Source organism: Brachyhypopomus gauderio, chromosome 13 (assembly GCF_052324685.1).
Source record: "Brachyhypopomus gauderio isolate BG-103 chromosome 13, BGAUD_0.2, whole genome shotgun sequence".
NCBI classification, from domain to species: domain Eukaryota; kingdom Metazoa; phylum Chordata; class Actinopteri; order Gymnotiformes; family Hypopomidae; genus Brachyhypopomus; species Brachyhypopomus gauderio.
The window spans coordinates 15,491,254-15,513,361 of NC_135223.1; the positions used below are offsets into that span (position 1 = coordinate 15,491,254).

The window sequence follows — 22,108 nt, forward strand, 5'->3', positions numbered from 1 at the left end:
ACAGTTTAAATACCGGAAAGATCAGACAGCAGGGAGGAGATAGACAGGCTTACCAAGGCTCAGTGTGGTGAGCAAGCGTGCAGCACTTCAGGAGTGATGGAGATTGAAGTGTAAAATGCATGTTATAAAGACACAAACGTTATCAAAAGCATGAATAGTCCTGTAAAGCATAAATAAGTTACCATATCAGCAGCATTTCTACACAGCATAGTCTTCAGCAGAAAACTTGCATGGTTGAATAAAGCATCTTGTCTTCCAAATGTGCTGATGGCTTCCAGTTACTGCAGATGTGGGTCAGTATGTTGCGAGATATTTGGTTTTTAGCTTTGGGAAACCAAAAACCCCACATAAACGATCTGTGTACATGGCCAAGGCTCCCAAATATAAACACAACCAAAGAACACTTATAGCCCAAATCACTGATTGACTGCGACACACACACACACACACACACACACACACACACACACACACACACACACACACACACACACACACACACACACACAGATCAGTTACAGGTGATGCTAGTACTCAGGTGAGGTGAGGCATGGCTGAACTAGGAGGGAATGAGATCTGATTGGACACTGGTGTGACATCATTGATGGAGCTCAAATGTGCACATTGTACAGTGTGTAAATTGGGCAGCACAATATATAATTGTTTAGCTGATATCACAACCCAGGCCTCCACAATACTGATATGTTGGAAAGCAGAGGTACGCAGATGAACACCTCTTCCACACCTCCTGTTTCTAGTCGTGTGCTGTGATCATCCCGACACATCTCAGACACTGCAGATGAACACAGCGATTTGATTAAACATAATATTCATGGCATCCAGCACAATCATTTAGCTCAATAATGCAGGCACATCTTCAGTTCCATCACTGGGTTAGTAGCGCTTCACAAAACATTTTGTGTGTGGTAGCACATGGGCTACAGGATTTACCAGTACGCCTGTACAGCACATATATTGTTAGTACACAAATTTCACAGATTTCATAATATTAAACTCCTAAATATTAAACTCTAAATTGCCTGTAGGTGTGAGTGTATATGTGTGTGTGTTGGCTGTGCGGTGGACTGGCGACCTGCCCATGGTGTACCTGCCTTCGCCCGGAGATGCTGGGATTGGATCCAGAACCCCCCCCCCCCCCCCCCCCCCCCCCCCCAACCTATTCCCAGCTAGGTGGATAGGTTGGCTTTCCCTTGTTTGTTTGTATGCACGTTCATGAAACTTGAAGACATCGGTCAAGCATCAGTGCATGAACTGTGAATCCTGGTAGTTTTGATCTTAGCCATCTGGGTGGGACAAGTGACATGAGTGTTGAAATTGCACAGGGTAACGCTTACGCAAGTGTTAGAAAATCACCATTATTAGTACTTCTGCACATGTAAACAGTGTATCTACAAGACCAACATTAACCTAATTAGAAAGGAATCATTGTTTTAGGTTTCCTGGGATATTAAACTAAAACTTGTTTAATTGTCTGTTTTTTCCTACAGATACAGGAAGCTCTTGAGGAGTCATCACACAACGTCAGCGGGACAGTGGGATCAGACTCACGAGAATGGAGGGAATCAGACATATCAGACTTGTGTTGTGACTCGCGAGGTGACTCGTTCTGTGAGCCGTGGAGCGGTGATCAGGTATCAGAGCCGAGCCCCGCAGACAGGTGTGGCTTCTCGGCCCTGCTGGGGGCGGAGCCCCTTTGCACAAGATGGCGTGCGGCGAAGGGCCCGGACGCAGCAGGGTGTAAACAACGGCGAGGAGACAGGAACACACAGACCACACGACACAGCAGCACACATCACACAGTGTGTAACAGCACAGACACAGACAGACGGGATTCACAGCACGGAGACACACACGGCACAGGCACTGACCAACTGTGTCCTGAACACGTCATCACATGCAGCGCGGAGGAAATTCAAACGCCCGACACAAAGGCACATAGCACTGAAGCAGAACATACACCCACTGCAGGGAAAGACTTCACAGGAACGTTCAGTGAAACGATCCCAAAGAACAGGAGCCAAGCACCTCCACGCCTCTCTGGGTCTCCTCACTGTCGAGCACACCCAGACGAAAAGCCCACGAGATTGCCCAACAAAGCCAACAGAAACACTGGAGAGGAACACAAACACTCCACCTGCACACGCAGAGAAGAGGAGGGCAGGAAGGCCATCAGTGAGACAGTCAGTGAGACAGAGCGTGAGAGACCCAGTGAGACAGACAGCTGTGAAGTTTCAACAGACACACAAGCATGTTGCAGTGTCAGTGTGTGTCATTCTGAAATACATGGCCCAGATACACATAGCATAGAGATTCCCAAATGTGTCAGTAGTAACATAAATACACACACTGAAGAGTTATGCTGTAAGAAAAAGGACAGATCAGTAGTGCACTCGTCACATACCACAGAGGTAATTACCCCAGAAACACAGTGTTTACAAAACACACATACACAAATCAGCCAAAGCACAGAGTCACAGGTTCAGAACCCATACACACAGTGTACAGGAACATTTGACACTACAGACACGGGTAACGCAAAAAACACAACACACTGCCAGCAATCTCTGAACTCATCTGCAGAAGGTGATACTCTTCCACCAAGATCAGAGCCCTGCCAAACACTGAGGTCAGATACACAACGCACAAACACAATCGACACAGAGCCACAGAGTGCAGCCAAGGAAGACGAGCACGGGTCTCGTGAAGAGCGGCACGGCAGGCGTGGAGACGCACACAGTTTAGAACGCTCAGGGTCGTGCGACCTCTGCAGGTGCACCTTAGCACACCAGTCAGAGGTGAGCAAAGCCCTCTCTAGCACTCCAGCGTCAGAGGGGGTGAGAGGGAGAGCCAGAGGACACATTACAGGATCGCCCACCAGTGAGAAGGGGGGGGCCCCAAACTCCACAGGGGTCAGAGGTCCTCTGGATGTTTACGTGACAGAAGCACACCGAGGCGTAACAGGAGACCGGGAGACAGGAGACCGAGGCACTGAGAGGCCGGAAGACACATCACTTACCCTCAATGGACATGAGGCCCTGACACACACTCAAGCCCATTACAGTGATACCAGCCCTCATGACACAGGATGCGTATCGGGTGTGCAGTGTCACATTAAACCTGCCGTGTGTGCGATCATAGAAGGACTGGACTCAGATCAGACTGTGAACTCTCCGGAGGCAGCAGAGGAGTCGCCTCTTCCTCCTGCTTTCACTCCCAACCCGTTGTGTCTTCCTGCAGAAGGAACACGGGACACCACTGAACAGAGACACTCCACTGTATCACACACTGGAACTGACCCCAACTGCCTTAAAGAGCGACTACAAAAGCTGGAACAACAGAGCCAGCAGTGGCGGTCACAGCACCAGTCCCTGTCCTGCTCCAGGATCTGCAAGGATGGTATCGGAATCTGTGAGGACGGTATTGGAAACTTCCAGCTCAGTTCCCAACTTTCGGACCTGCAGGTCCAGGCCAGAAACGAGTGTAATCCATCTGTGATCAAGGGGTGTGAACCGACCGCAGCTGTACACAGCAGAGAGCGGGAGGGCTCTCCTCAGGAGAGGAGGTGCAGAGACCAGGAGAAGGTCTGTGAGGAAACCCTCTCTCCCTGTAACCTGCAGGCTTGCCCTGCCTTGGAGGCCAGAGCTGAGGAGGATCTGTCCCTCAGCCACACGGACCACGGCGTCCTCCAGTCCTGCGACCCAGTGCAGCAGCTGTCATCCAGTCTTAGCCCGGACAGGGACCGATCACATTACTCCTTCCCTGTAGAGGAAGAGGTGGAGGCAGATCGGAGCCAGGAGCTGGTGGGCTTGGAGCAAGAGGAGGCCAGTGTTTATCTTAAACAGGGACAGAATGCACAGGGAGAGTTGTGTCCATTGCAGTCAGCCATACACGTAGCAGAATGGGCCTCAAGGCCATATGGACGTATTTCTGTTGAAACACACGATCCTGTATCTTCTGAATGTCAGACCCCACACACACAGCCTACTGATGGTACAGAGAAACAGACGCTGGACATTGATCTGGAACACAAGACAGATATCACTCTTCTTCGCACAGATGTCACGGTGACCCCACGTCCGGAAGACAGCACTGTTGAAATTACTGTTAACCCCTGCAATCACTTGCTTGAGCAATCAGATCCGCTTGGGTTTTGTCAGCACCTCCGGGCATCCAGTACCACGTACTCAGAAAACACCACGCACACCACAGATGCAGAGTGTGTAGGGAGGTGTTACTCCCCAGGATGTGAACGGTGGCTGGATCCTTTTTCTGATGGTCCAGAGAGCGATTCGGAGGACAGTGACCAAACAGACACTTTTCTTCAAGACAAGACTGATTGCCAAACCTCTGGCCGCAACTTGGGGGCGTTTCCACACGGGCTGGCCCCCTCGGAGTCCCCACATCTGCCGTGCCCGCTCAGCTGCGAGCCGTACTACAGCAGCGAGGACTCTGCCGTGTCTGGGCTGGGGGAGGACTTTGAAGGTGTCCACTGTGATTTCTACCAGGTGTCGAACGGGGAGACGCATCAGCGGAAAGGGTGTTTTGATGCCCTTCCATGTTTACATTCTGAAACGAGTGTGGGGAATGTCGCCAAAGACTCACGTGACGTTCCGAAGAGTCACGTAGACTCGAAACCTTGCGCTGACACGCTTCCCCTGCTGTCCTCGTCTGCCACAGACTCCACACGCTGTGAAGACGGCCAACACTTGCATACCCACACATCCCCCCGCACCACCCATCCACGAGAGGCTGACGTAGACTCCTTCTCTCTCCAGCCAAGCCAGGCAGCGTCCGAGGAGCTTGCCCCAGCATCGGTTCATCCGGACACAAGGGTTCTTCTCCAGCAGGTTAAGGGTGATGTCCTCTGTCCTTTCTCTGACTGGGCGAACACCCAGTACAGCATTCCCACACAGATCCCGAGTCCGCATTCCCACACGGAGGGAAGTTTCATCCTTCTCTACTCCCGAAGCCTGGAGCCTATTCCAGAAGCAGAGCGCTGCTCGGACAAGGGTCCTGCTCCCAAAGATCCTGAGGATGAGGTCTGTCTAGGGCAGGAGGAAGTGAAAGAAGGGCAGACAGGAAGTAGACATATGAAACCTGCTGAGTCAGGGCGGGACATCCTGAGAGCTTCCCCAGACACACTGACCCTGACTGACCACAGCCCACCTGTCCAGTACAGCTGTGCAGGTAACTCGCCGATAAAACAGACTTGCCAAAACAAATCTAAGTGCTTTAAAAAAAAAAATGGCTATACTGTAAATATATTATTTAATACTATTTCATAGTAACTTTTTGGGGTTCTGCAGTTTGAATCAGTTTAATGAAGCATATGATAATTTAGCTTGGATTGTAATTCTGATTTATTGTCCAGCTGTAATGAACCAAAATTGGACTAATTTTAAAAAGTATGAAAAATATGAGGTGATTTGCTACTGATCATCTATAACTTGAAACATATCAAAAGTAATACTTTTGGAATTAAACTGATAATTCGGTAAAGGCTAATTCTACACAGCACACACAACTTTCTGTAGAGATGCAAGTTCTCTCAAAGTACCAATAATACAAAAAAGTATTACTTTGTTCTTTGAGTTTGAAGCTTTTGACCATCCGACACACATCTGGTGCATTGACACTATTGTGAGGTTGGGCTATTTTTGTTTCCACCAGGAGAGTGGGACGGGCAGCCGTGCCGTGCGTCCACAGGCCCGAACGGAGTCCCAGCTGAGAGCTCAGTGACGGTGGAGCCAGACCGAAGCAGCATCAGCAGTGAGGACCCGGTGGGACAGCCCACATGTTCTTCCACCAGCGCTAAGCCACACAGAACCAGGACCAAGTTTTCCGTCTTCAGTAAGATGCCGTCGTTCAGGCGAGGGAAGAGTCTGGGAGGGGACGGGGGGGTCAGTAAGGGCGAGAAGTCGCCCAGGGAGTCGCCCGACAGAGGGGTGGACCTACTGTTCTACAGGACTCACCTGAGCCACGCCCCAGAACCGGTGCAGGATCCGACAGCTCCGGCGGACGACTCAGATGATGATGTCTTCTACAAAAGTGACGGCCTGAACCTGCCTGTGCAGGAGGTTCTCCCTGGAAGCCAGGTCGACACGGAAGAGGAAGAAGAGGAGGAGGAGGAGGGAGATAGCTCTGCCAGCTGTGATACAAGCATCTACCCAGAAGGCTGTGGGCAGGGCGTGGGGAAGATGAACGTGGGTGGAGGGCAGAGTTCTGGAGGCTTGCGCTACCGCAGGAGCAAGAGCTCGGAAGGTCTGAGTCTCCGGCTGCGTTTTGCTCAGGCGCACAAGTCCCTGTCCAGCCTGTTCGAGTCGCGCTCCACGGACAGGGACGGCGAGGAGCGGGAGGCCCGGCCGGACCCGCCGGAGACGTGCCGCAAAGCGTCCTGGAGGAAGCAGAAGCGCGCAAAAGAGGCGGAGCTCCTGAGGCGCACGCGGTCCGAGCCGGAGAAGGAAAGAGGAGGAGCTAAAGCCTCGCGGCTCATCCACAGCGACTACGCATCTCGTATGGCGCAGGAGCGCCTGACCCTGGAGGGGACGCCGACCTCCACCCAGACGCAGTGCCGCACCGACCCGCTTAGCAAGCGCGGCGTGGGCAGTTCGCCCCAGGGCTGCAGGTCGGAGGGCCGCAGGAGGAGACGCCCGCAGGACGGCCTGCCGGTCACCATGTCTGACTCCGGTCGCCTGTCGTCTGATGATTCCTCCGAGGCCCCGCCTCCTGGTGACTCCAGTCCCCTCGCACCTGTGAGACCATTAACCCTCGCTGCACTGACCAATCAGCTCTCTCCTACCTCGTCTAAATCACCGCCCAGCACTAGTGAAAGCGCAAGCACAGAGTCTCCGATGAGACCCATGAGTCCCAAACCCAGCAGTCCCAGGGCGGTAGGGGCGAGGCGGGGGTTTCGTTACCCCTCCTCTCGGGCCAACGCTCTCTCCTTGATCCTTCTGGGGCCCGCAGCGAGTATCACAGATCCACCCGAGAGACCCAGGACCCTCAAACCCAAAGTGGGGCGTCAGGGCTCCCTCAGCCCCCTGGGGACCGGTTTCCCCCTGGAGGACAGCAGTGTAGACACCTGCTCTCAGGCCAACCTGCTCACCTCTGTGTCTGTCAGTGAGTTTGAGGTGAGCTGAAGTCGGAGCTTAATCTGTTTTATTAACATGTTGTGATTGTCCGGATTTTTCATGTACTCCAACGAGGTCAGGTCAGGTTTAGTATCTCAAGCAGTTGTAGGGTAGTATTTTTACAATGTAACAATACCACCATCTAGTGGTGATTCTGTGAACCACAAGAAGACAGGTGAACCGGACATGCACTTAAAGCTTACTTCAGCCATTGATAGATGTAATAAGACTGTAGATTTAAAACCACAGGACATTAACCTGCCTGCTCCACTGGCAGTGATTATGCAAAATTCAGTGGAGCTCTGTTTTGTTTTCAGAACTGGAGCAGAATTAGCCATTACTGTGGCAGCATGAAGGTCATTTAAAAGAGAACCACTACTTTAAATGAACCACTACCTTAAATGAACCACTACTTTAAATGAACCACTACCTTAAATGCTGTTTGTCACCATTAAGACACTCATTAGAATTCCAGACCTGGGAAGCTCAGGCCTAGTTCAGCTTTTTTCTCCTCTTTATCTAATTACGCCTCATTGAATCAATATCAACTCACAGGTGACTATCAGGCCTCACTTCCTAGAGCCTTTGTGTCTGTTGTGTCTATACTTAACAAAAAGATAGTATACTTAAAGTTAATTTTATTAAGTATACTTCAGTATTAGTATAGCAAGTATATATATACAGACCATATACTGTAAGTGGACTAGAAAGTATACCAATTTAATACTTTTTTAGACTAAATTGGAACATTTCTAGTAAAAAAAAAAGTATACTCATAGTACACTTGAATAAACTTATTTTTGCTAAGGGTATACGAACCTCAGGCATCTAAATGAAACATACACCTGTCACAAGATATGACGCTAAATGTATGCAACAGAACCACTGGGGTCCACTGGGTATAAAATTATATTTTACCCATATGCCATTATAGTTTGGTGCAGTCATCAGAAACATAGGTCATCTTCTCTAGAGATATAAAATATGCCTTTCTGTAAACAAAATGATAAACAAAATGTATTTAACAATGATCTAAACGTTGTATTATTAGGAGAAGTAATTCTATTGTCAATAAATTCTTATTTTGTGAACAATTTGGCTATTGTGAAAGACTGTGATGTTTCTGTGCAGCAACTGGGAGCCACAGTGAACTCCCCCTCGCCCAGCTCCGCCCATCTCACCACTCAGCCAATAGCAAAACGCCCAGCAGACACACCCACCCCCATCACCAGCATCTCCAGACGAGAAGACCGGTACGGGAGCCGGTTGCCACGGAGGCGTTGTTGCTCGGACGACCTGTGGGTGGAGGAAGAGAAGAGGCTGAAGAGGAAGATGGCAGGTGTGGCTCCCGAGCTACGGCCCCGCCCGACGGAGCAGCTTGAGGAAGTAAGAGCCCCCTGGAGCTTCACTTCCTCTCCTCACCTCCTCCCTTCCACTCTGTCTCAGACTCTGGTCTAGACGTCTTGCGTTCTCTGGACCGGGACGTGGTGCGTTAAGAGGACTGCGAGGTTTTTTGTCTATGGGTATGCCTTTATAGCAATGAATGACAACATGCGCAGGGTTGCTGTGCAAAGTGGTGTTGTGTTGCAGGTGTTGTGGGTGTGATATGTGTGTGAACAGTGGCGTGTGTGTGTGCAGGTGAGGGCCCGGCGGTCTCGCTCTGTTGGACAGTTGTTTCCTGGGTCGCCACTACGAGTCCTGAGCTTCTCCCACAGCACCCCCATCGACCTGGACTGTCCTGGCTGGAGACGATGCCTGTCCCACCCCTGTGAGTGCTGACCATCACACCACCGCGCATGTGTGTGTGTGTGTGTGTGCGTGTGTGCGTGTGCGTGTGTGTCTGGCAAGGACTTTTAAAATTATGCCAGGGACATCTAGTGTGTAAGGTACCTGTTTTTTTCACTGTAATACTGACACATGAACACCAGGGGGCAGTTGATCTATGTTTGTAGCTAGACCTTTGCCTTCCACAGAGAAGTGTTGACATGAAAAAATACGAGCCAACACTTGCGCAGGAGGAGCAGGGGAGTGTTTGTTTTAAGCAGCACTGTTTCTGTCCTGTAAGGTACCAGAACCTGCCCCTCCTTCACAGACATTCTGTAGTTCTCCAGTATCTCAGGGCCCGCTTCCACAGGAACTCAGACTGTACTTGATTGTGTGCGTGCGTGTGTGTGTGTGTGTGTGTGTGTGTGTGTGTGCGTGCGTGCGTGCGTGTGTGTGTGTGTGTGTGTGTGTGTGTGTGTGTGTGTGTGTGTGTGCATGTAGGAGGGGCTAATTTGGGTCAATACAATTTACAAAAATCCCATTATTCCTTAAGAAAATTTTTTATTCCTATGTTCAATTTTCCCGTGCATCCATTTAGTACTGGTAAGTGGACAATAAAATGATTTATGCATATTATGTAGGATGACTTGTAGACACTCAAATACACACACACACACACACACACACACACTGGCCAAAGTATTCTTTACTGGCCAGACTGTTTCTCGGGCACTTCCACAGTTGAGTGAGCACGCCACCGGACACAGAGGTCCTGTGGGTGTGTGTCATCTGAATGAGGTCAGACTTCCTCTGTCAGCTGTCGTCTCTGTAATTTGATCAGGTTGAGGTTGTTGTATTGGGAGGGGCATGTTGTAGACCATCTTCCTCTCTCTCACCTCCGTTAAGATGCTGAACCTGATGTGTGCTTACGGGTTGCTTTCTGCCACATGGCGTTTCAGCTCCAGGTTCATTTACATATAACCTTGCCCTGCGTGGTCAATGTCACGCAATTAGTTATTAGGAGCTGCAGTAATGAGAAGTCTCGCTTTTGTTCATCTTGCCTTAGTGTGTGTGTGTGTGTGTGTGTGTGTGTGTGTGTGTGTGTGTATTGCAAATCTTCCATTTCAACCCACACGTATCATAAGCCTCAGAAAAGCCTCTGTAGAAAAGGTTCAGTTCTGTTGGTCATAGACAGACTGGAGTCTTCGAGTGTTTGTGTTTGAGTGTTTGTGTTCGTCTTTCTTCTGTTTACTGGTTCTTTTTCTTCTGGTTTTCCCTTTTCTCTTTCTTAATCAGAAGTGTTTGGAAAATGATTTCTTTTAAATGTATACAATACAGAGTACAGAGTACATGCCATTAAAAGTAATTGGTAATATAATCATGAATAACATATTTTACAAACCATGGTTTATTTTGGAGTACTGTTACTCACATTGATTACCTTTAATTCACAATTATTGCTTTGTAACAGCAGGCATTCTGTATTCTGTAGGCTTTAGTGAAATCCCTTTTAAAAGTAACCTGATACCCAACACTGATAATCGGAAAGTAACAGATTTGTTTATTTTTGCTTGTTTATTTTACAACTTTCTTTGATAGCATTATCAGCTGACTCATCTCTTATTCCTGAAGCACTTTAAAAGGCTAACACTGTGTGTGTGTGTGTGTGTGTGTGTGTGTGTGTGGTGTGTGTGTGTGTGTGTGTGTGTGTGTGTGTGTGTGTGTGTGGTTTTGTCCTCTATTGGGTCTACTGATGAGGTCATACTTGCCTTTACAGCTTTCTACAAGACTAACATTTATGTCCATTTCTGGACTAGTTTATCATAGGTATCTTTTTTAATAATAAAAAAGTTTGGTTTCGTATGTTTATGTACACTAGGAGTGTTGTGTATTGTGATGTTTTATTAATGAAAGACTAATGTAGGAGTTTAGGTGAACTTGTATTTTATGGATTTCATTACAGCACAGTTGAGCGATGTCCATGTCTAGCGTAACAGGAGTATAGTTTATCTATTCCTTCGGGCTCCTAGGTCACAGTTCGATGATCGATTTTGTGATCGTGTCGTCGGACTTGCGACCGTGTGTCTTGGACACTCGGGTGAAGAGAGGAGCTGAGCTGTCAACCGATCACCACCTAGTGGTGAGTTGGATCAGATGGCAGCTGAGGACGCCAGACAGACCTGGCAGACCCAAACGTATCGTGAGGGTTTACTGGGAACGTCTGGCAGAGGAGCCTGTCAGAAAGATCTTTAACTCCCACATCCGGCAGAGCTTTGACCGCATCCCGGAGGAGCCTGGTGACATTGAGTCCGAGTGGGCTTTGTTCCGTTCCTCCATTGTCAATGCGGCGGACCAGAACTGTGGCCACAAGGTTGTCTGTGCCTGTCGTGGCAGCAATCCCCAAATCTGGTGGTGAACACCTTGAGTGAGGGAGGCCGTCATGCTTTCTGTCATGAAGAAAGATTCCTATCAGGCCTGGTTGGCTTGTGGGACTCCAGAGGCAGCAGACGTGTACAGGACGGCCAAGGGGCTTTGGCTGTCGCAGAGGCAAAAACTCGGGTGTGGGAAGAGTTTGGTGAGACCATGGAAAGTGACTTTCGATCGGCTCCGAGAAGATTCTGGTAAACTGTCAGGCAATTCAGGAGGGGAAATCGGTTCTCGACCAACTCTGTATATAGTGGGGCTGGGGATCTGCTGACCTCGACTGGGGATGTCATTAGGTGGTGGAAGGAATACTTCAAGAATCTTCTCGATACCACCATCACGCCTTCCAGAGAGAAAGCAGAACTGGAGGACTTGGACGGGGGTTTGCCCATCACTGGGGCTGAGGTAACCAGGGTAGTTGTGAAACTCCTTGGTGGCAAGACTCCAGAGGTAGATGAGATCTGCTCTGAGTTCCTTAAGGCTCTGGATGTCCTGGCTGACATGTGTTTGCAACATCGCGTGTACATCGGGGGCAGTGCTTCTGGACTGGCAAAACGGGGTGGTGGTTCCCCTTTTTAAGAAAGGGGACCGAAGGGTGTGCTCTAGCTATCGGGGAATCACACTCCTCAATCTCCCTGGTATGGTCTATGCAAGGGTTCTGGAGAAGAAAGTCCGGTCAATAGTCGAGTCTCAGTTACAAGAGGAACAATCTGTGTTCCGTCCTGGTCAGGGAACATTGGACCAGCTTTTTACCCTTCCGAGGGTCCTAGAGGATGCATATGAGTTTGCTCAACCAGTCCACAAGTGCTTTGGGGAGTTGGACTTCGCCAGGGCTGCCCTTTGTCACCGATTCTGTTCATAACTTTTATGGACAGAATTTCTTAGCATAGCCAAATGGTGGAGGGTGGTTCGGTTTGGTGGCCTCAGGATTATGTGTCTCCTTTTTGTGGATGATGTGGTCCTGTTGGTATTATTTGGCCGAGACCTGCGTGGATCAGCCAAGTGCAGGACAGCCGGGATGAGAATCAGCACCTCTAAAACTGAGACCATGGTACACAGTCGAACAAGGGTGGAGTGCCCTCTCTGGGTCTCAAGTGTAGGACCCGAATAAGCAGATGAAAATGGAGGGATGGATGGAATATAGTTTATGAGTGTTAATAATAACCATAGCAGGAGTAGAGTTCATGACTGTTATTAATACCTTTAACGGGAGTATAGTTTGTGAGTGTTATTAATACCCATCATGAGAACAAAATGGATTATGGATGTTTATGTAGCTTTGCATCAGGGTTAATTTGGGTTACATTAGCTGCTGCATATTGTGTGTGTTTGTGTGAGACATTGAGTGTAAGTGTGTCCAGTGGCATGTGTGTGAGGCATTGTGTGTGTCCCCAGTGGCATGTGTGTGAGGCATTGTGTGTGAGTGTGTCCATCAGTGGCATGTGTGTGAGGCATTGTGTGAGAGTGTGTGTGTCCAGTGGCATGTGTGTGGTCCATCTCTGTCTCCTAGCAGCAGTGTGGATGCAGTAAGCCAATTCCCTATAGACAAACTGGCCAGATATACCATACTGCCTTCCCTGTGACATGCTGAAATACATGAAACACATCAGGGCCTTATCCATGACAGCCAGGTTTTAGCTCCCTGTCAGAGGAGAGAGAGAGAAAGAGAGAGAGAGAGAGAGAGATGAGAGAGAGAGAGAGAGAGAGAGAGAGAGAGAAAGCAAGAGAAAGACAGAAAAGTGAGAGAGGTTACAAGCTAGGGAAGGGAAGCAGGATAACGAGGTTGTTTTCAGTGCCAGCCTCTTGTTGAAAGCAGCACTTTTTCATTGTCAGAGTTCCCCCCTAGAGGACCCCCACTGATGAGTATGTGAGAGCTGGGTGCTGTGTTCTGTGCTGGTAAAGTGACGGGGGAGAGAGAGGAAAATAGAGAGAGAGAGAGAGAGAGAAAGAGAGAGAGAGGGAGAAAGTGGAGAGAGGAGGAGCCACAGAGCCATCTCAGCCAGCGCAGTAGAGAGGCTGTGAGTAAGAAGGCAGTACAGCTGTGTCAGGTACCGGACACTCACACACCACACACACACACACACACACACACGCACACGGCTCGTGTTGCATCTCTGTCCACGCGCAAGCGGCTGCCCGTGTGGCTTGTGCGGTCTCATGCGCACCCAGCAGGGCGGCGCCGACAGCTCCGTGCCCCTGCCCGGGGGCAGCTGTGGCAGCAGCAGTGGCAGCTCTGGCCTGTCCCCCGGATCGGACTCGGACTGCAGCCTGTGTCCCGGCTCCTGCCCCCGGGCACGGGGGAACCCTCCGCGGGCTCCTGCCCCGCTACTGGAGCCTGGAGAGTCTGCACTCCACCACGGGTAAGACACGCGGTCACAAGAGCTGGGGCTGCTAGCGGGGACCTGCGTGGACATTGGCCATTTCATGTGATCTCGATGCTTCTTGCTGTTGTTGCAGGCTGGGATTGTTTTTGATAGTTTTGAATCTTGTTAATAAAATTGTATCTTGTTAAATTGTATCTTGTTTAATTGTGACAAAATGCAGTTTCGTTCATTCCAAGCGCGCCACAGATGCGATGAGCAGAGAGGCTGTGGTGGCAGAGTTTGAGGACTGCTGCATTTGTAGGGATTAAGAGTGCAGATATTCCCAGCAGATGTCAGGGAAGGTGTTGTTGGAAGACTATGAGGAATATAAACTACAGACTGTACTTATTAGAGCACACTTGCCCCATTCAGAGCTGCATCTGAGTGTTCATGCTGAAGGCAGCACCTGTCACCTCTGTTGCCATGGCCAAAACTGGGCACATTGATCATTAGAACATGTGTGTTTATTGGCAGTTTTTGCAACATGGCTTGATGAGACCCATGAATTGTGAATGGTTGGCTGACGGATGATTGTGTGAGTGTGTGAACATGAATATGTATGTATGTGTGTGAATGCGTGTGTGTGTGTGTGTGGTGTGTGTGTGTGTGTGTGTGTGTGTGTGTGTGTGTGTGTGTGTGTGTGTGTGTGTGTGTGTGTGTGTGTGTGTTTTGTATGTGTGCATGTGTTTGTGTGCATGCATGTGTGCACACGCATGTGTATGTATCTGTGTGCATGTGTATATGTTTGTATGCCTGTGCGTGTGTGTGTGTGTGGTGCGTGTGCCTATGCTGCTGCAGTCCGTGTTTTCTGTGTTGACTGGACTGGCTGTAGGAGGTTGGTCTGCTGTGGGCTGAATGTTCAGAAACATGTCTGTTCATCTCAGACACTGTGGAATATGTGCTAACAACCCCCACCACCATTAAATAAAGCAGAACTGAACGACTGCACTCATTCTCTCTCTCTCTCTCTCTCTCTCTCTCTCTCTCTCTCTCTCTATTTATCTATATACATATATATATATATATATATATCTTGCTCTGTTTCTCTCTCTCTCTATTTATCTCTGTTTCCTTGGAGTTCAAGCACTCTTCACTCTCCTTACGTTCCGTTTGCTCGTTCACCCCGTCGTCATGGTGAAGGAAGGGAGGTTTTTTTTTTAGGAGATTAGAGGAAGATAAATATTACAAAGTGAAGAATGTTGGGCATCTCTGCTGTGGTCTCTTAGTTATGGGGTTTGCTGATGGACCCAGTCAATAAAATTAGTATCACATCACAACAGAATAAAACTCAATCGTGTCCTCAAAAAAGAGCCTAACCCTATATGTGAGCCTAATCCTAACCCTGACCCTAACCCTAAATGTGAGCCTAATCCTAACCCTGACCCTAAACCTATATGTGAGCCTAATCTTAATCCTGAGCCTAATATTTGCCTCTGTAACAGAAAAAATGGCCCATCCTGTTTTTAAGTCAGCATAAAGCTTTTGTGAAAAGCCTTTTCCCTTGTCAGAAGCAGTGTCTGATGCTGACAATGGGGGTCATCCATGCTCTAGTTTTCTTACAGTTAGAATATTTTTGTCCTTAAAATGTAGACAAACACATAGTGTGTCTGCTGTTGGTGGAGAAAACACAGACACTCACCACACACTGAAGCCGCTCCTGTAATGGCCGAACTCTCCCAGGATCTGCTGGAGACACTGACAGAAACCAGACCAGGAACCAGTCAGCCCCCATTTACAAGCCCAGTATGCTCTCTCTCTCTCTCTCTCTCTCTCTCTCTCTCTCTCTCTCTCTCTCTCTCTCTCTCTCTCTCTCTCTCTCTCTCTCTCCTCTCTCTCTCTCTCCCTCTCCCTCTCTCTCTCTCTCTCTCCCTCTCTGTCTCTCTGTCTCTCTTTCTCCCTCTCTCCCCCTCCATCCTCCTCTCTCTCCCCCCTTTATCTTCTATCTCTCCTTCTCTCCCTCACTCTCTCCCCTCTCTCCCCCTTTATCTTCTATCTCTCCTTCTCTCCCTCACTCTCTCCCTCTTTCTCAGCATTACCCTGAGACTGAAAGCGTCATAATTTCACACTTTTTTTGCTCAGTCACTCTTTCTCACCCACTCGTTCCCTCTCTTTCATTCACGCAACCCTCCCCTATACACATGCACATTAACCCTGTCTCTGTCTCACTCACACACACATTGTGCAGTAACAGTACAATTCGGCCATCATGCACCACGGTTATGCCCTTGTGAACGATGAGTCACTGTCATGGCTTCCTGATGTGATTGCTCCAACACCACCATCACCAGCGGCCGTGACATATGCTTCTTGGTAATGTAATTCTCTTAATAAAATCCATAACTGCATTGATTTTACTCTTTGCCTACTTGACCTTTTGAAAGGGGTTAGTGGCAGGGTCAGAGTCACAGTCAGGGCCTTGTGCCAGGAAACCAGCATTTCAATAGGGGAGATACTGGAGGTCTGAAAGAGCTGATAGTGGTCAGGTTTTTCCCTTACCGAGCAGTATTGCAGCATGACTGACCCCTGTTGGCCGGGTCAGGGATAGGAAGGTTAATGTGATTAGTGGGGAGTTAGTAAAGAGACAGTGTTCACCATGTGCAGCCCTCACTAATGTACAGCCATCATATCTGGACATCAGTCATATTCGTATGCGTACGCTCTTCTAATATTGCCTTCATGCTTTCCTGTCCATTGGACAGTGTATTACTGTAGCTCAATGCTGCAGTGCAGACACACACACACATACACACACACACACACACACACACTTGTAATAATATCTGCAAGATTTCATTTCCGTTCAGCTGTTTCTTACTATAGCTGCGTTATGCCATTTATGCATCTAACCGTAGCCCTTGGTTACCTCAGTAAATAAGAAGAAAAGTTTATTGAGCTTTAACTCGTTCCTGCGTTTTGGTTGGAGAATCGTTTGCTCTCTCATAGGATCCTGTGATTATCCCCCATTAAGGGAGCGAAGCTCACAGCCCCTCAGACAGACTAACCTCCTGTTCGCCTTTCCCCTTGCAGGCAGTAGGACTGGGTGGTGTGGTGTGACTGGGTGGTGTGACTCGCAGACGAACGCTGTGGTGTTGGGGTGCTGACCGCACTGTCTTACTGCACATACTGCTCTGTGGGGTCAGAGTGCAGCCTTCTACCCTGCAGACGCCCGCAGGGGCATCTGGCTTTCTGACTGAGAGGTCGTCAGATCCAATGATAATTACACTGAGTTCTCTCTCCATTGTAAAAGTTCTTGCATTCATGAGTTTCTATGACCCACTTTGTTTCATTCTTTGACTTTTACTTTATCAGCAGAGAGCGTGGAGGTTTTTACTATCGTCGTCTGGGACTGGAGTTCAATGTAGAAACGTTCGAGTTGAACAACACAGACGTGCAGGTTTCCTGCCACTGAAATTAATTCGAAAATGACAATGGATTGTGCAACTAAGTCTCTTAGAAACCTGATCAGAGCTTTCTGGTACGCCACCGTGTTTGCTTTGTAAATCTCTTTAGAATTGCAGGATGCTGTAAAACTGTCTACATGTTCCTTTTCCTAAAACATAGAGGGTCAGAGGTCTTGGTGTGGTAATTGCTTTTTTACTCTTGTGTGCGGAGCAACTTTTACACTTGATCTCATCGTAAAGGTGAGGCTAAGTAATTCAAACAGGGTCTCCACACACTCATGCATGTACACACACAGTATGCACACACTCACACATATGCATGTACAGACATACATTTGTACACACACATGTACACACACATGTGCACAACAGCCTCCTTCCAGCAGAGAGCATCTACAAAACAAGGCAGTCGTGTCTGAAAGCGGACTGGGGACAGCGTGAGAGAGACGCACCTAAATTAGGTCAGCGCCACCCCCCCCCCCCCCCCCCCCCACACACACACACACACTCTCTGCCACCTCTCTCATGACCAGGAGACCACACAAGCAGATCTCTCATGAGCAGGAGACCCCATGATCAGCTCTCATGAGCAGCCCTGACCTCTGCATGCAGTATGTGTATGTATAAAGGTGTGTGTGCACATACGTTTATGCATATACATATATGCTTGTATGTTCATATGTATGTACCGTACATATGTTTGTATGCATGCATATATATGTAAGTATATGTGTATTATTGTATAGATGCATGTATGTGTGTATATGTTTGAGTGTAAAGGTGCTCAAATTCCAACAGGAAGAATTCCAACATTCTTACCCTCATGGTAACAGAATTTAAATTCCACGTCCTACATCCCATGTGCTTCTGTCACTATTCAGATCTTCTACCCTGCTGCACTCTGCATTGGATATGGAAATGTCAGTAATCTCAGTACAAGAGTTTACAGAGATTTTGTTAATAATATTTTTAGATTTTTAGTCAGTATACAGACATGGAGACTGATGTCATTGGTGGGGGTGGGGGAGCTAATCCCAGCTAATGGGTTTGTAATAGGCCCCAAGCACTCGATTAGGTCCAGCCGCGGTGCCACCCGACACCCCATAATAGAGATTTAACGCTCACTTGTCTTTGGTTTCTCAAGCCATTGTAAATGATGTCATATTGAGGAGGCTGAGGGATGAATGGGCTGAGGGCTTTAGCACGATTTGGACTGATCCAATTAAAGCTGTCCAATCAGAGTTCTGCTTACCGGGTCAAACGGATGACACTCTGGCACAGCGTGTTTGATGTGTGCTGTTTGTTCACGTCGTTCCTTTCCTGGTGCCTTGTTGCATCAGTCATAGCTGTCATGTCTTTGAAATGGCCGAGTTAAGAGGGCGACCTTTCTCCTCTAACTGTTCCCCAAACATAATCCCAGTTATAAAAGACTCAACTCTCTCATCACACAGAGCTCGCATTAAAAATGCCCTGAGACAGGAAATGATGTTGCCTTTAATCCTCATGAGGATAGATGCATGTCATTCTCTGATATCACGTTCTGGGCTTTGTGACTCTTTCGTTGACTCTCTGGCTTGTGATACCTGTTGGCATGGTGCTATAGGGTGATGGAGGTAGTGGCCCACTGCTCAGGTCCAATCAGAGTCCTGGGCTTTGCACACAGGTGGTAATGTAGTCTGTTTTGTGTCTCAGAGGCCAGAGGTGCTGATAAGTGTCATTCTGTGTGATCGCTGACTACTCGCCTGTCCAACATGTGGTTCAGCTCTGTTTGTATGTATATATGCGTGTGCACATATGTGTGTGTGCATTTAGTTTTTAGTTAAACATTATAAAAGTATGTGTGTGTGTGTGTGTGTGTTTGTGTGTGTGTGTGTGTGTGTGTATGTGTTTGTGTGTGTGTATGTGTGTGTGTGTGTATGTGTGTATGTGTGTGTGTGTGTGTGTATGTGTGTGTGTGTGGGGGGGGGGGTTGTTGTGTGCGGAGTTATAGTGAGTCAGTTTGTGCATGTCATACAGCATCCCAATTATTTCAAGTCTTCATGATCCAGTTTAGGTTGTGGAAGAAAACATCAGTGTGTGTGTGTGCGTGTGTGTGTGTGTGTGTGCGCGCCTGTGTGTATGTGTGTGCGCCTGTGTGTTTGTGTGTGTTTGTGCCAGGAGATTTTCATTTGAAAGGCTACTGTGTGCATTACTGAATTTTAAAAGCGCTCCACTGAGTTCTGTAAGTGCTATAACACAGTGTGGAGCTCCACTAAGTCTTTCCCTGAAAAGGCTCCTCACACCAACAAGGCCCACGCAAACATAGAAGTGTGTGTGACTATTGGGTGACGCCCAATTTACCAGCTGGCTGATCACCTGTTTACCAGCTGGCTGATCACACCCCGTTTATCCTCATGGTGGAGATGTTAGGATTAAATATCCCCTCTGTGCAGATGTTAGGATTAACTATCCTCATGGTGGAGATGTTAGAATTAATTATCTTCATGGTGGAGATGTTAGGATTAATTATCCTCATGGTGCAAATGTTAGGATTAACTATCCTCATGGTGCAAATGTTAGGATTAACAATCCTCATGGTGGAGATTTTAGAATTAACTATCTTCATGGTGGAGATGTTAGGATTAACTATCCTCATGGTGGAGATGTTAGGATTAACTATCCTCATGGTGCAAATGTTAGGATTAACTATCCTTATGGTGGAGATTTTAGGATAACTATCCTCGTGGTGCAGATGTTAGGTTTAACCATCCTCATGGTGAAGATGTTAGGATTAACTATCCTATTAACTAGGATTAACATGGTTTGGCACCATGATATCACCTTTGTACCACCATGCCCATCCCTTATTTGAATTATTATCTCTATCCCACCCACAGTAATGGTGTTAAAGCATGTGATTTAGTATGGAGTCTATGTTAGCTTCCGTTCACATGCTATGCCAACATTATGATCTTCTAATATAGTGTTGCCAGTGCAGCCTGTTGCACTCTGCCATGTCTGGGTGGGGCTGGCCCTCAATGCCCCCCCCCCCCCCCACCTCCTGAACATCCTGCCTGGGCTGTGCCAGAGATAAGGGGGAATTCTAATTTCTTGATAGCCCTACCATTTCTCACAGGGCTGTAAGGGCCACACAGAGTAGGTGTGTGTGTGTGTGTGTGTGTGTGTGTGTGTGTGTGTGTGTGTGTGTGTGTGAGAGAGAGAGAGAGAGAGAGAGAGAGAGAGAGAGAGAGAGAGGGAGTGAGAGAGAAACATGTCATCTTTGTATATGTGTACTTGTGAGATGAGCTGTGCCTAGTTAGGTGCGTATGTGTGTGTGTGTGTGTGTGGGTGTGTGTGTGGGCGTGTTTTTGTGTACATGAGTTTGTGTGTGTAAGTGTGTGTGTTGTCAAGGCCAGGGGATAATCAGTGAAAAGGGGACTGATAAGTTGACATAGTGAGACTGACATTTAGAGATGTGGGCTACATGGGTGTGGGGAGGTTGCAGACTTTACCGTCACCTACACAACACAGAACACAAGAGGAGAAAAGACGCTTGCAAAGCAACCCTGCACAGTATAAAGACGGGTGAAAAGAATGGGAATATATATACATGTTCATATCCACAAAATACCAGACGCCTCTGGAGGGGAATGACCAAGAACGTGTAGATATATGAGTGACGCTGCAGTACAGTGGTAGAGGCCATGCAGTACAGTTTGTATTCTGAAGTTTGACATTTTTATCTTTTCTATATATATTTATAACCGTAAAACTTTCTTTGACTAAATAAATGGGGCAGTGAGTGTAGGGGGTTTCCTCAAGCATGTCAGCTTACTAGGCTGACCTGACACTTAGCTGAAAGAAATTGGTCATAATGCTTAATGGCAGTTTTTATGTGCGCATGAATCGCTGCATCTCCAGCTCCTTTTTTTCACCTTCTCTTCCCGTGAGTGCGTGTAGGGTCACGTGAGGTCACGTGAGGTCCATGAGGGAGTCTCTGCTGAGCTGGGATGATGGTGCCTGCACCCCACCGTAACTAGGACGTTCAGTCCTGCCTGTGCAGAGCAGCAGCACCGCCGGTCAGAGCACATCAGAGAGAGCCATAGCAGCAATTAGCAGCCCTGACCGCTCTCTGATCATGGATGTGTGCATTTGTGTGTGTGTGTGTGTGTGTGTGTGTGTGTGTGTGTGTGTGTGTGTGTGTGTGTGTGTCTGTGTCTGTGTCTGTGTCTGTGTGTGTGTGTACGCACGGCCGTGCGCCATGCAGTTCAGTGAGCATGAAGGAATGTATGTATGAGCAGCCATGTCTAAAAGTTTGTGTGTGCTGTAGAGATAGAAAGTTCTGGCAGGGTTCCCTCTGACAGTCGAACATCCCAGATCTACACCTCACTACCTCACTTGGCTGCTCAAGATTATAGAACAAGTGCCATTTAATCTCTCTCTGTGAAAGCAGTTAGCTTCAGACGGCCACTAAATCTTCATTAGGTCTTTGGCACACACTCCTGATACAGCACTGCACTCCAATATAACAGAGGCTGTGGAATTCAAGGGGATCATGAGAGCCTTCCTCTTTGTTGGGATGACATTTGCATAAACAACACTAAATCTTGTTTATTTGTTTGTTTATTGTTATGATCCTGAGTTTCAGAGGTGGCTAAGTGACATGCATAAAATGCATAAGATAGTAAACAGCTGAAATATGAGAACCGCATTATGTCTAACCAAATAAAACCATATAAATATTCAACCAAACCATTGATTCATTCTAACAATGCAAAAATAAACAATAAACAATTGACCCAAATGTAATCTGTAGCGACCTATTAATGCTGTATTATTATTATTGGGTATGGATGTACCCAAGAAAAGCAGAGTGTGTGTGTGTGTGTGTGTGTGTGTGTGTGTGTGTGTGTGTGTGTGTGTGTGTGTGTGTGTGTGTGTGTGTGTGTGTGTGTGTGTGTGTGTGTGTGTGTGTGTGTGGGAGCAATCCAGCCCTCTGAGAACTTGTATTTCTCTCCACCCCACA

At 47.9% G+C, this 22,108-nt stretch overlaps 1 protein-coding gene across 4 annotated transcripts in view; it reads left to right on the top strand.

Moving 5' to 3' along the window:
- The window catches only part of LOC143473970 (rho guanine nucleotide exchange factor 4-like), a 96,415-nt gene that overhangs the window by 46,116 nt on the left and 28,191 nt on the right, over positions 1-22,108 (top strand). For all 4 annotated transcript variants that reach the window (XM_076971207.1, XM_076971208.1, XM_076971210.1 and 1 more), the window contains 4 exons: positions 1,509-5,208; positions 5,692-7,151; positions 8,283-8,537; positions 8,790-8,919. In XM_076971207.1, the coding sequence (XP_076827322.1) occupies positions 1,509-5,208; positions 5,692-7,151; positions 8,283-8,537; positions 8,790-8,919 (5,545 nt within the window). The remainder of the gene's footprint in view (positions 1-1,508; positions 5,209-5,691; positions 7,152-8,282; positions 8,538-8,789; positions 8,920-22,108) is intronic.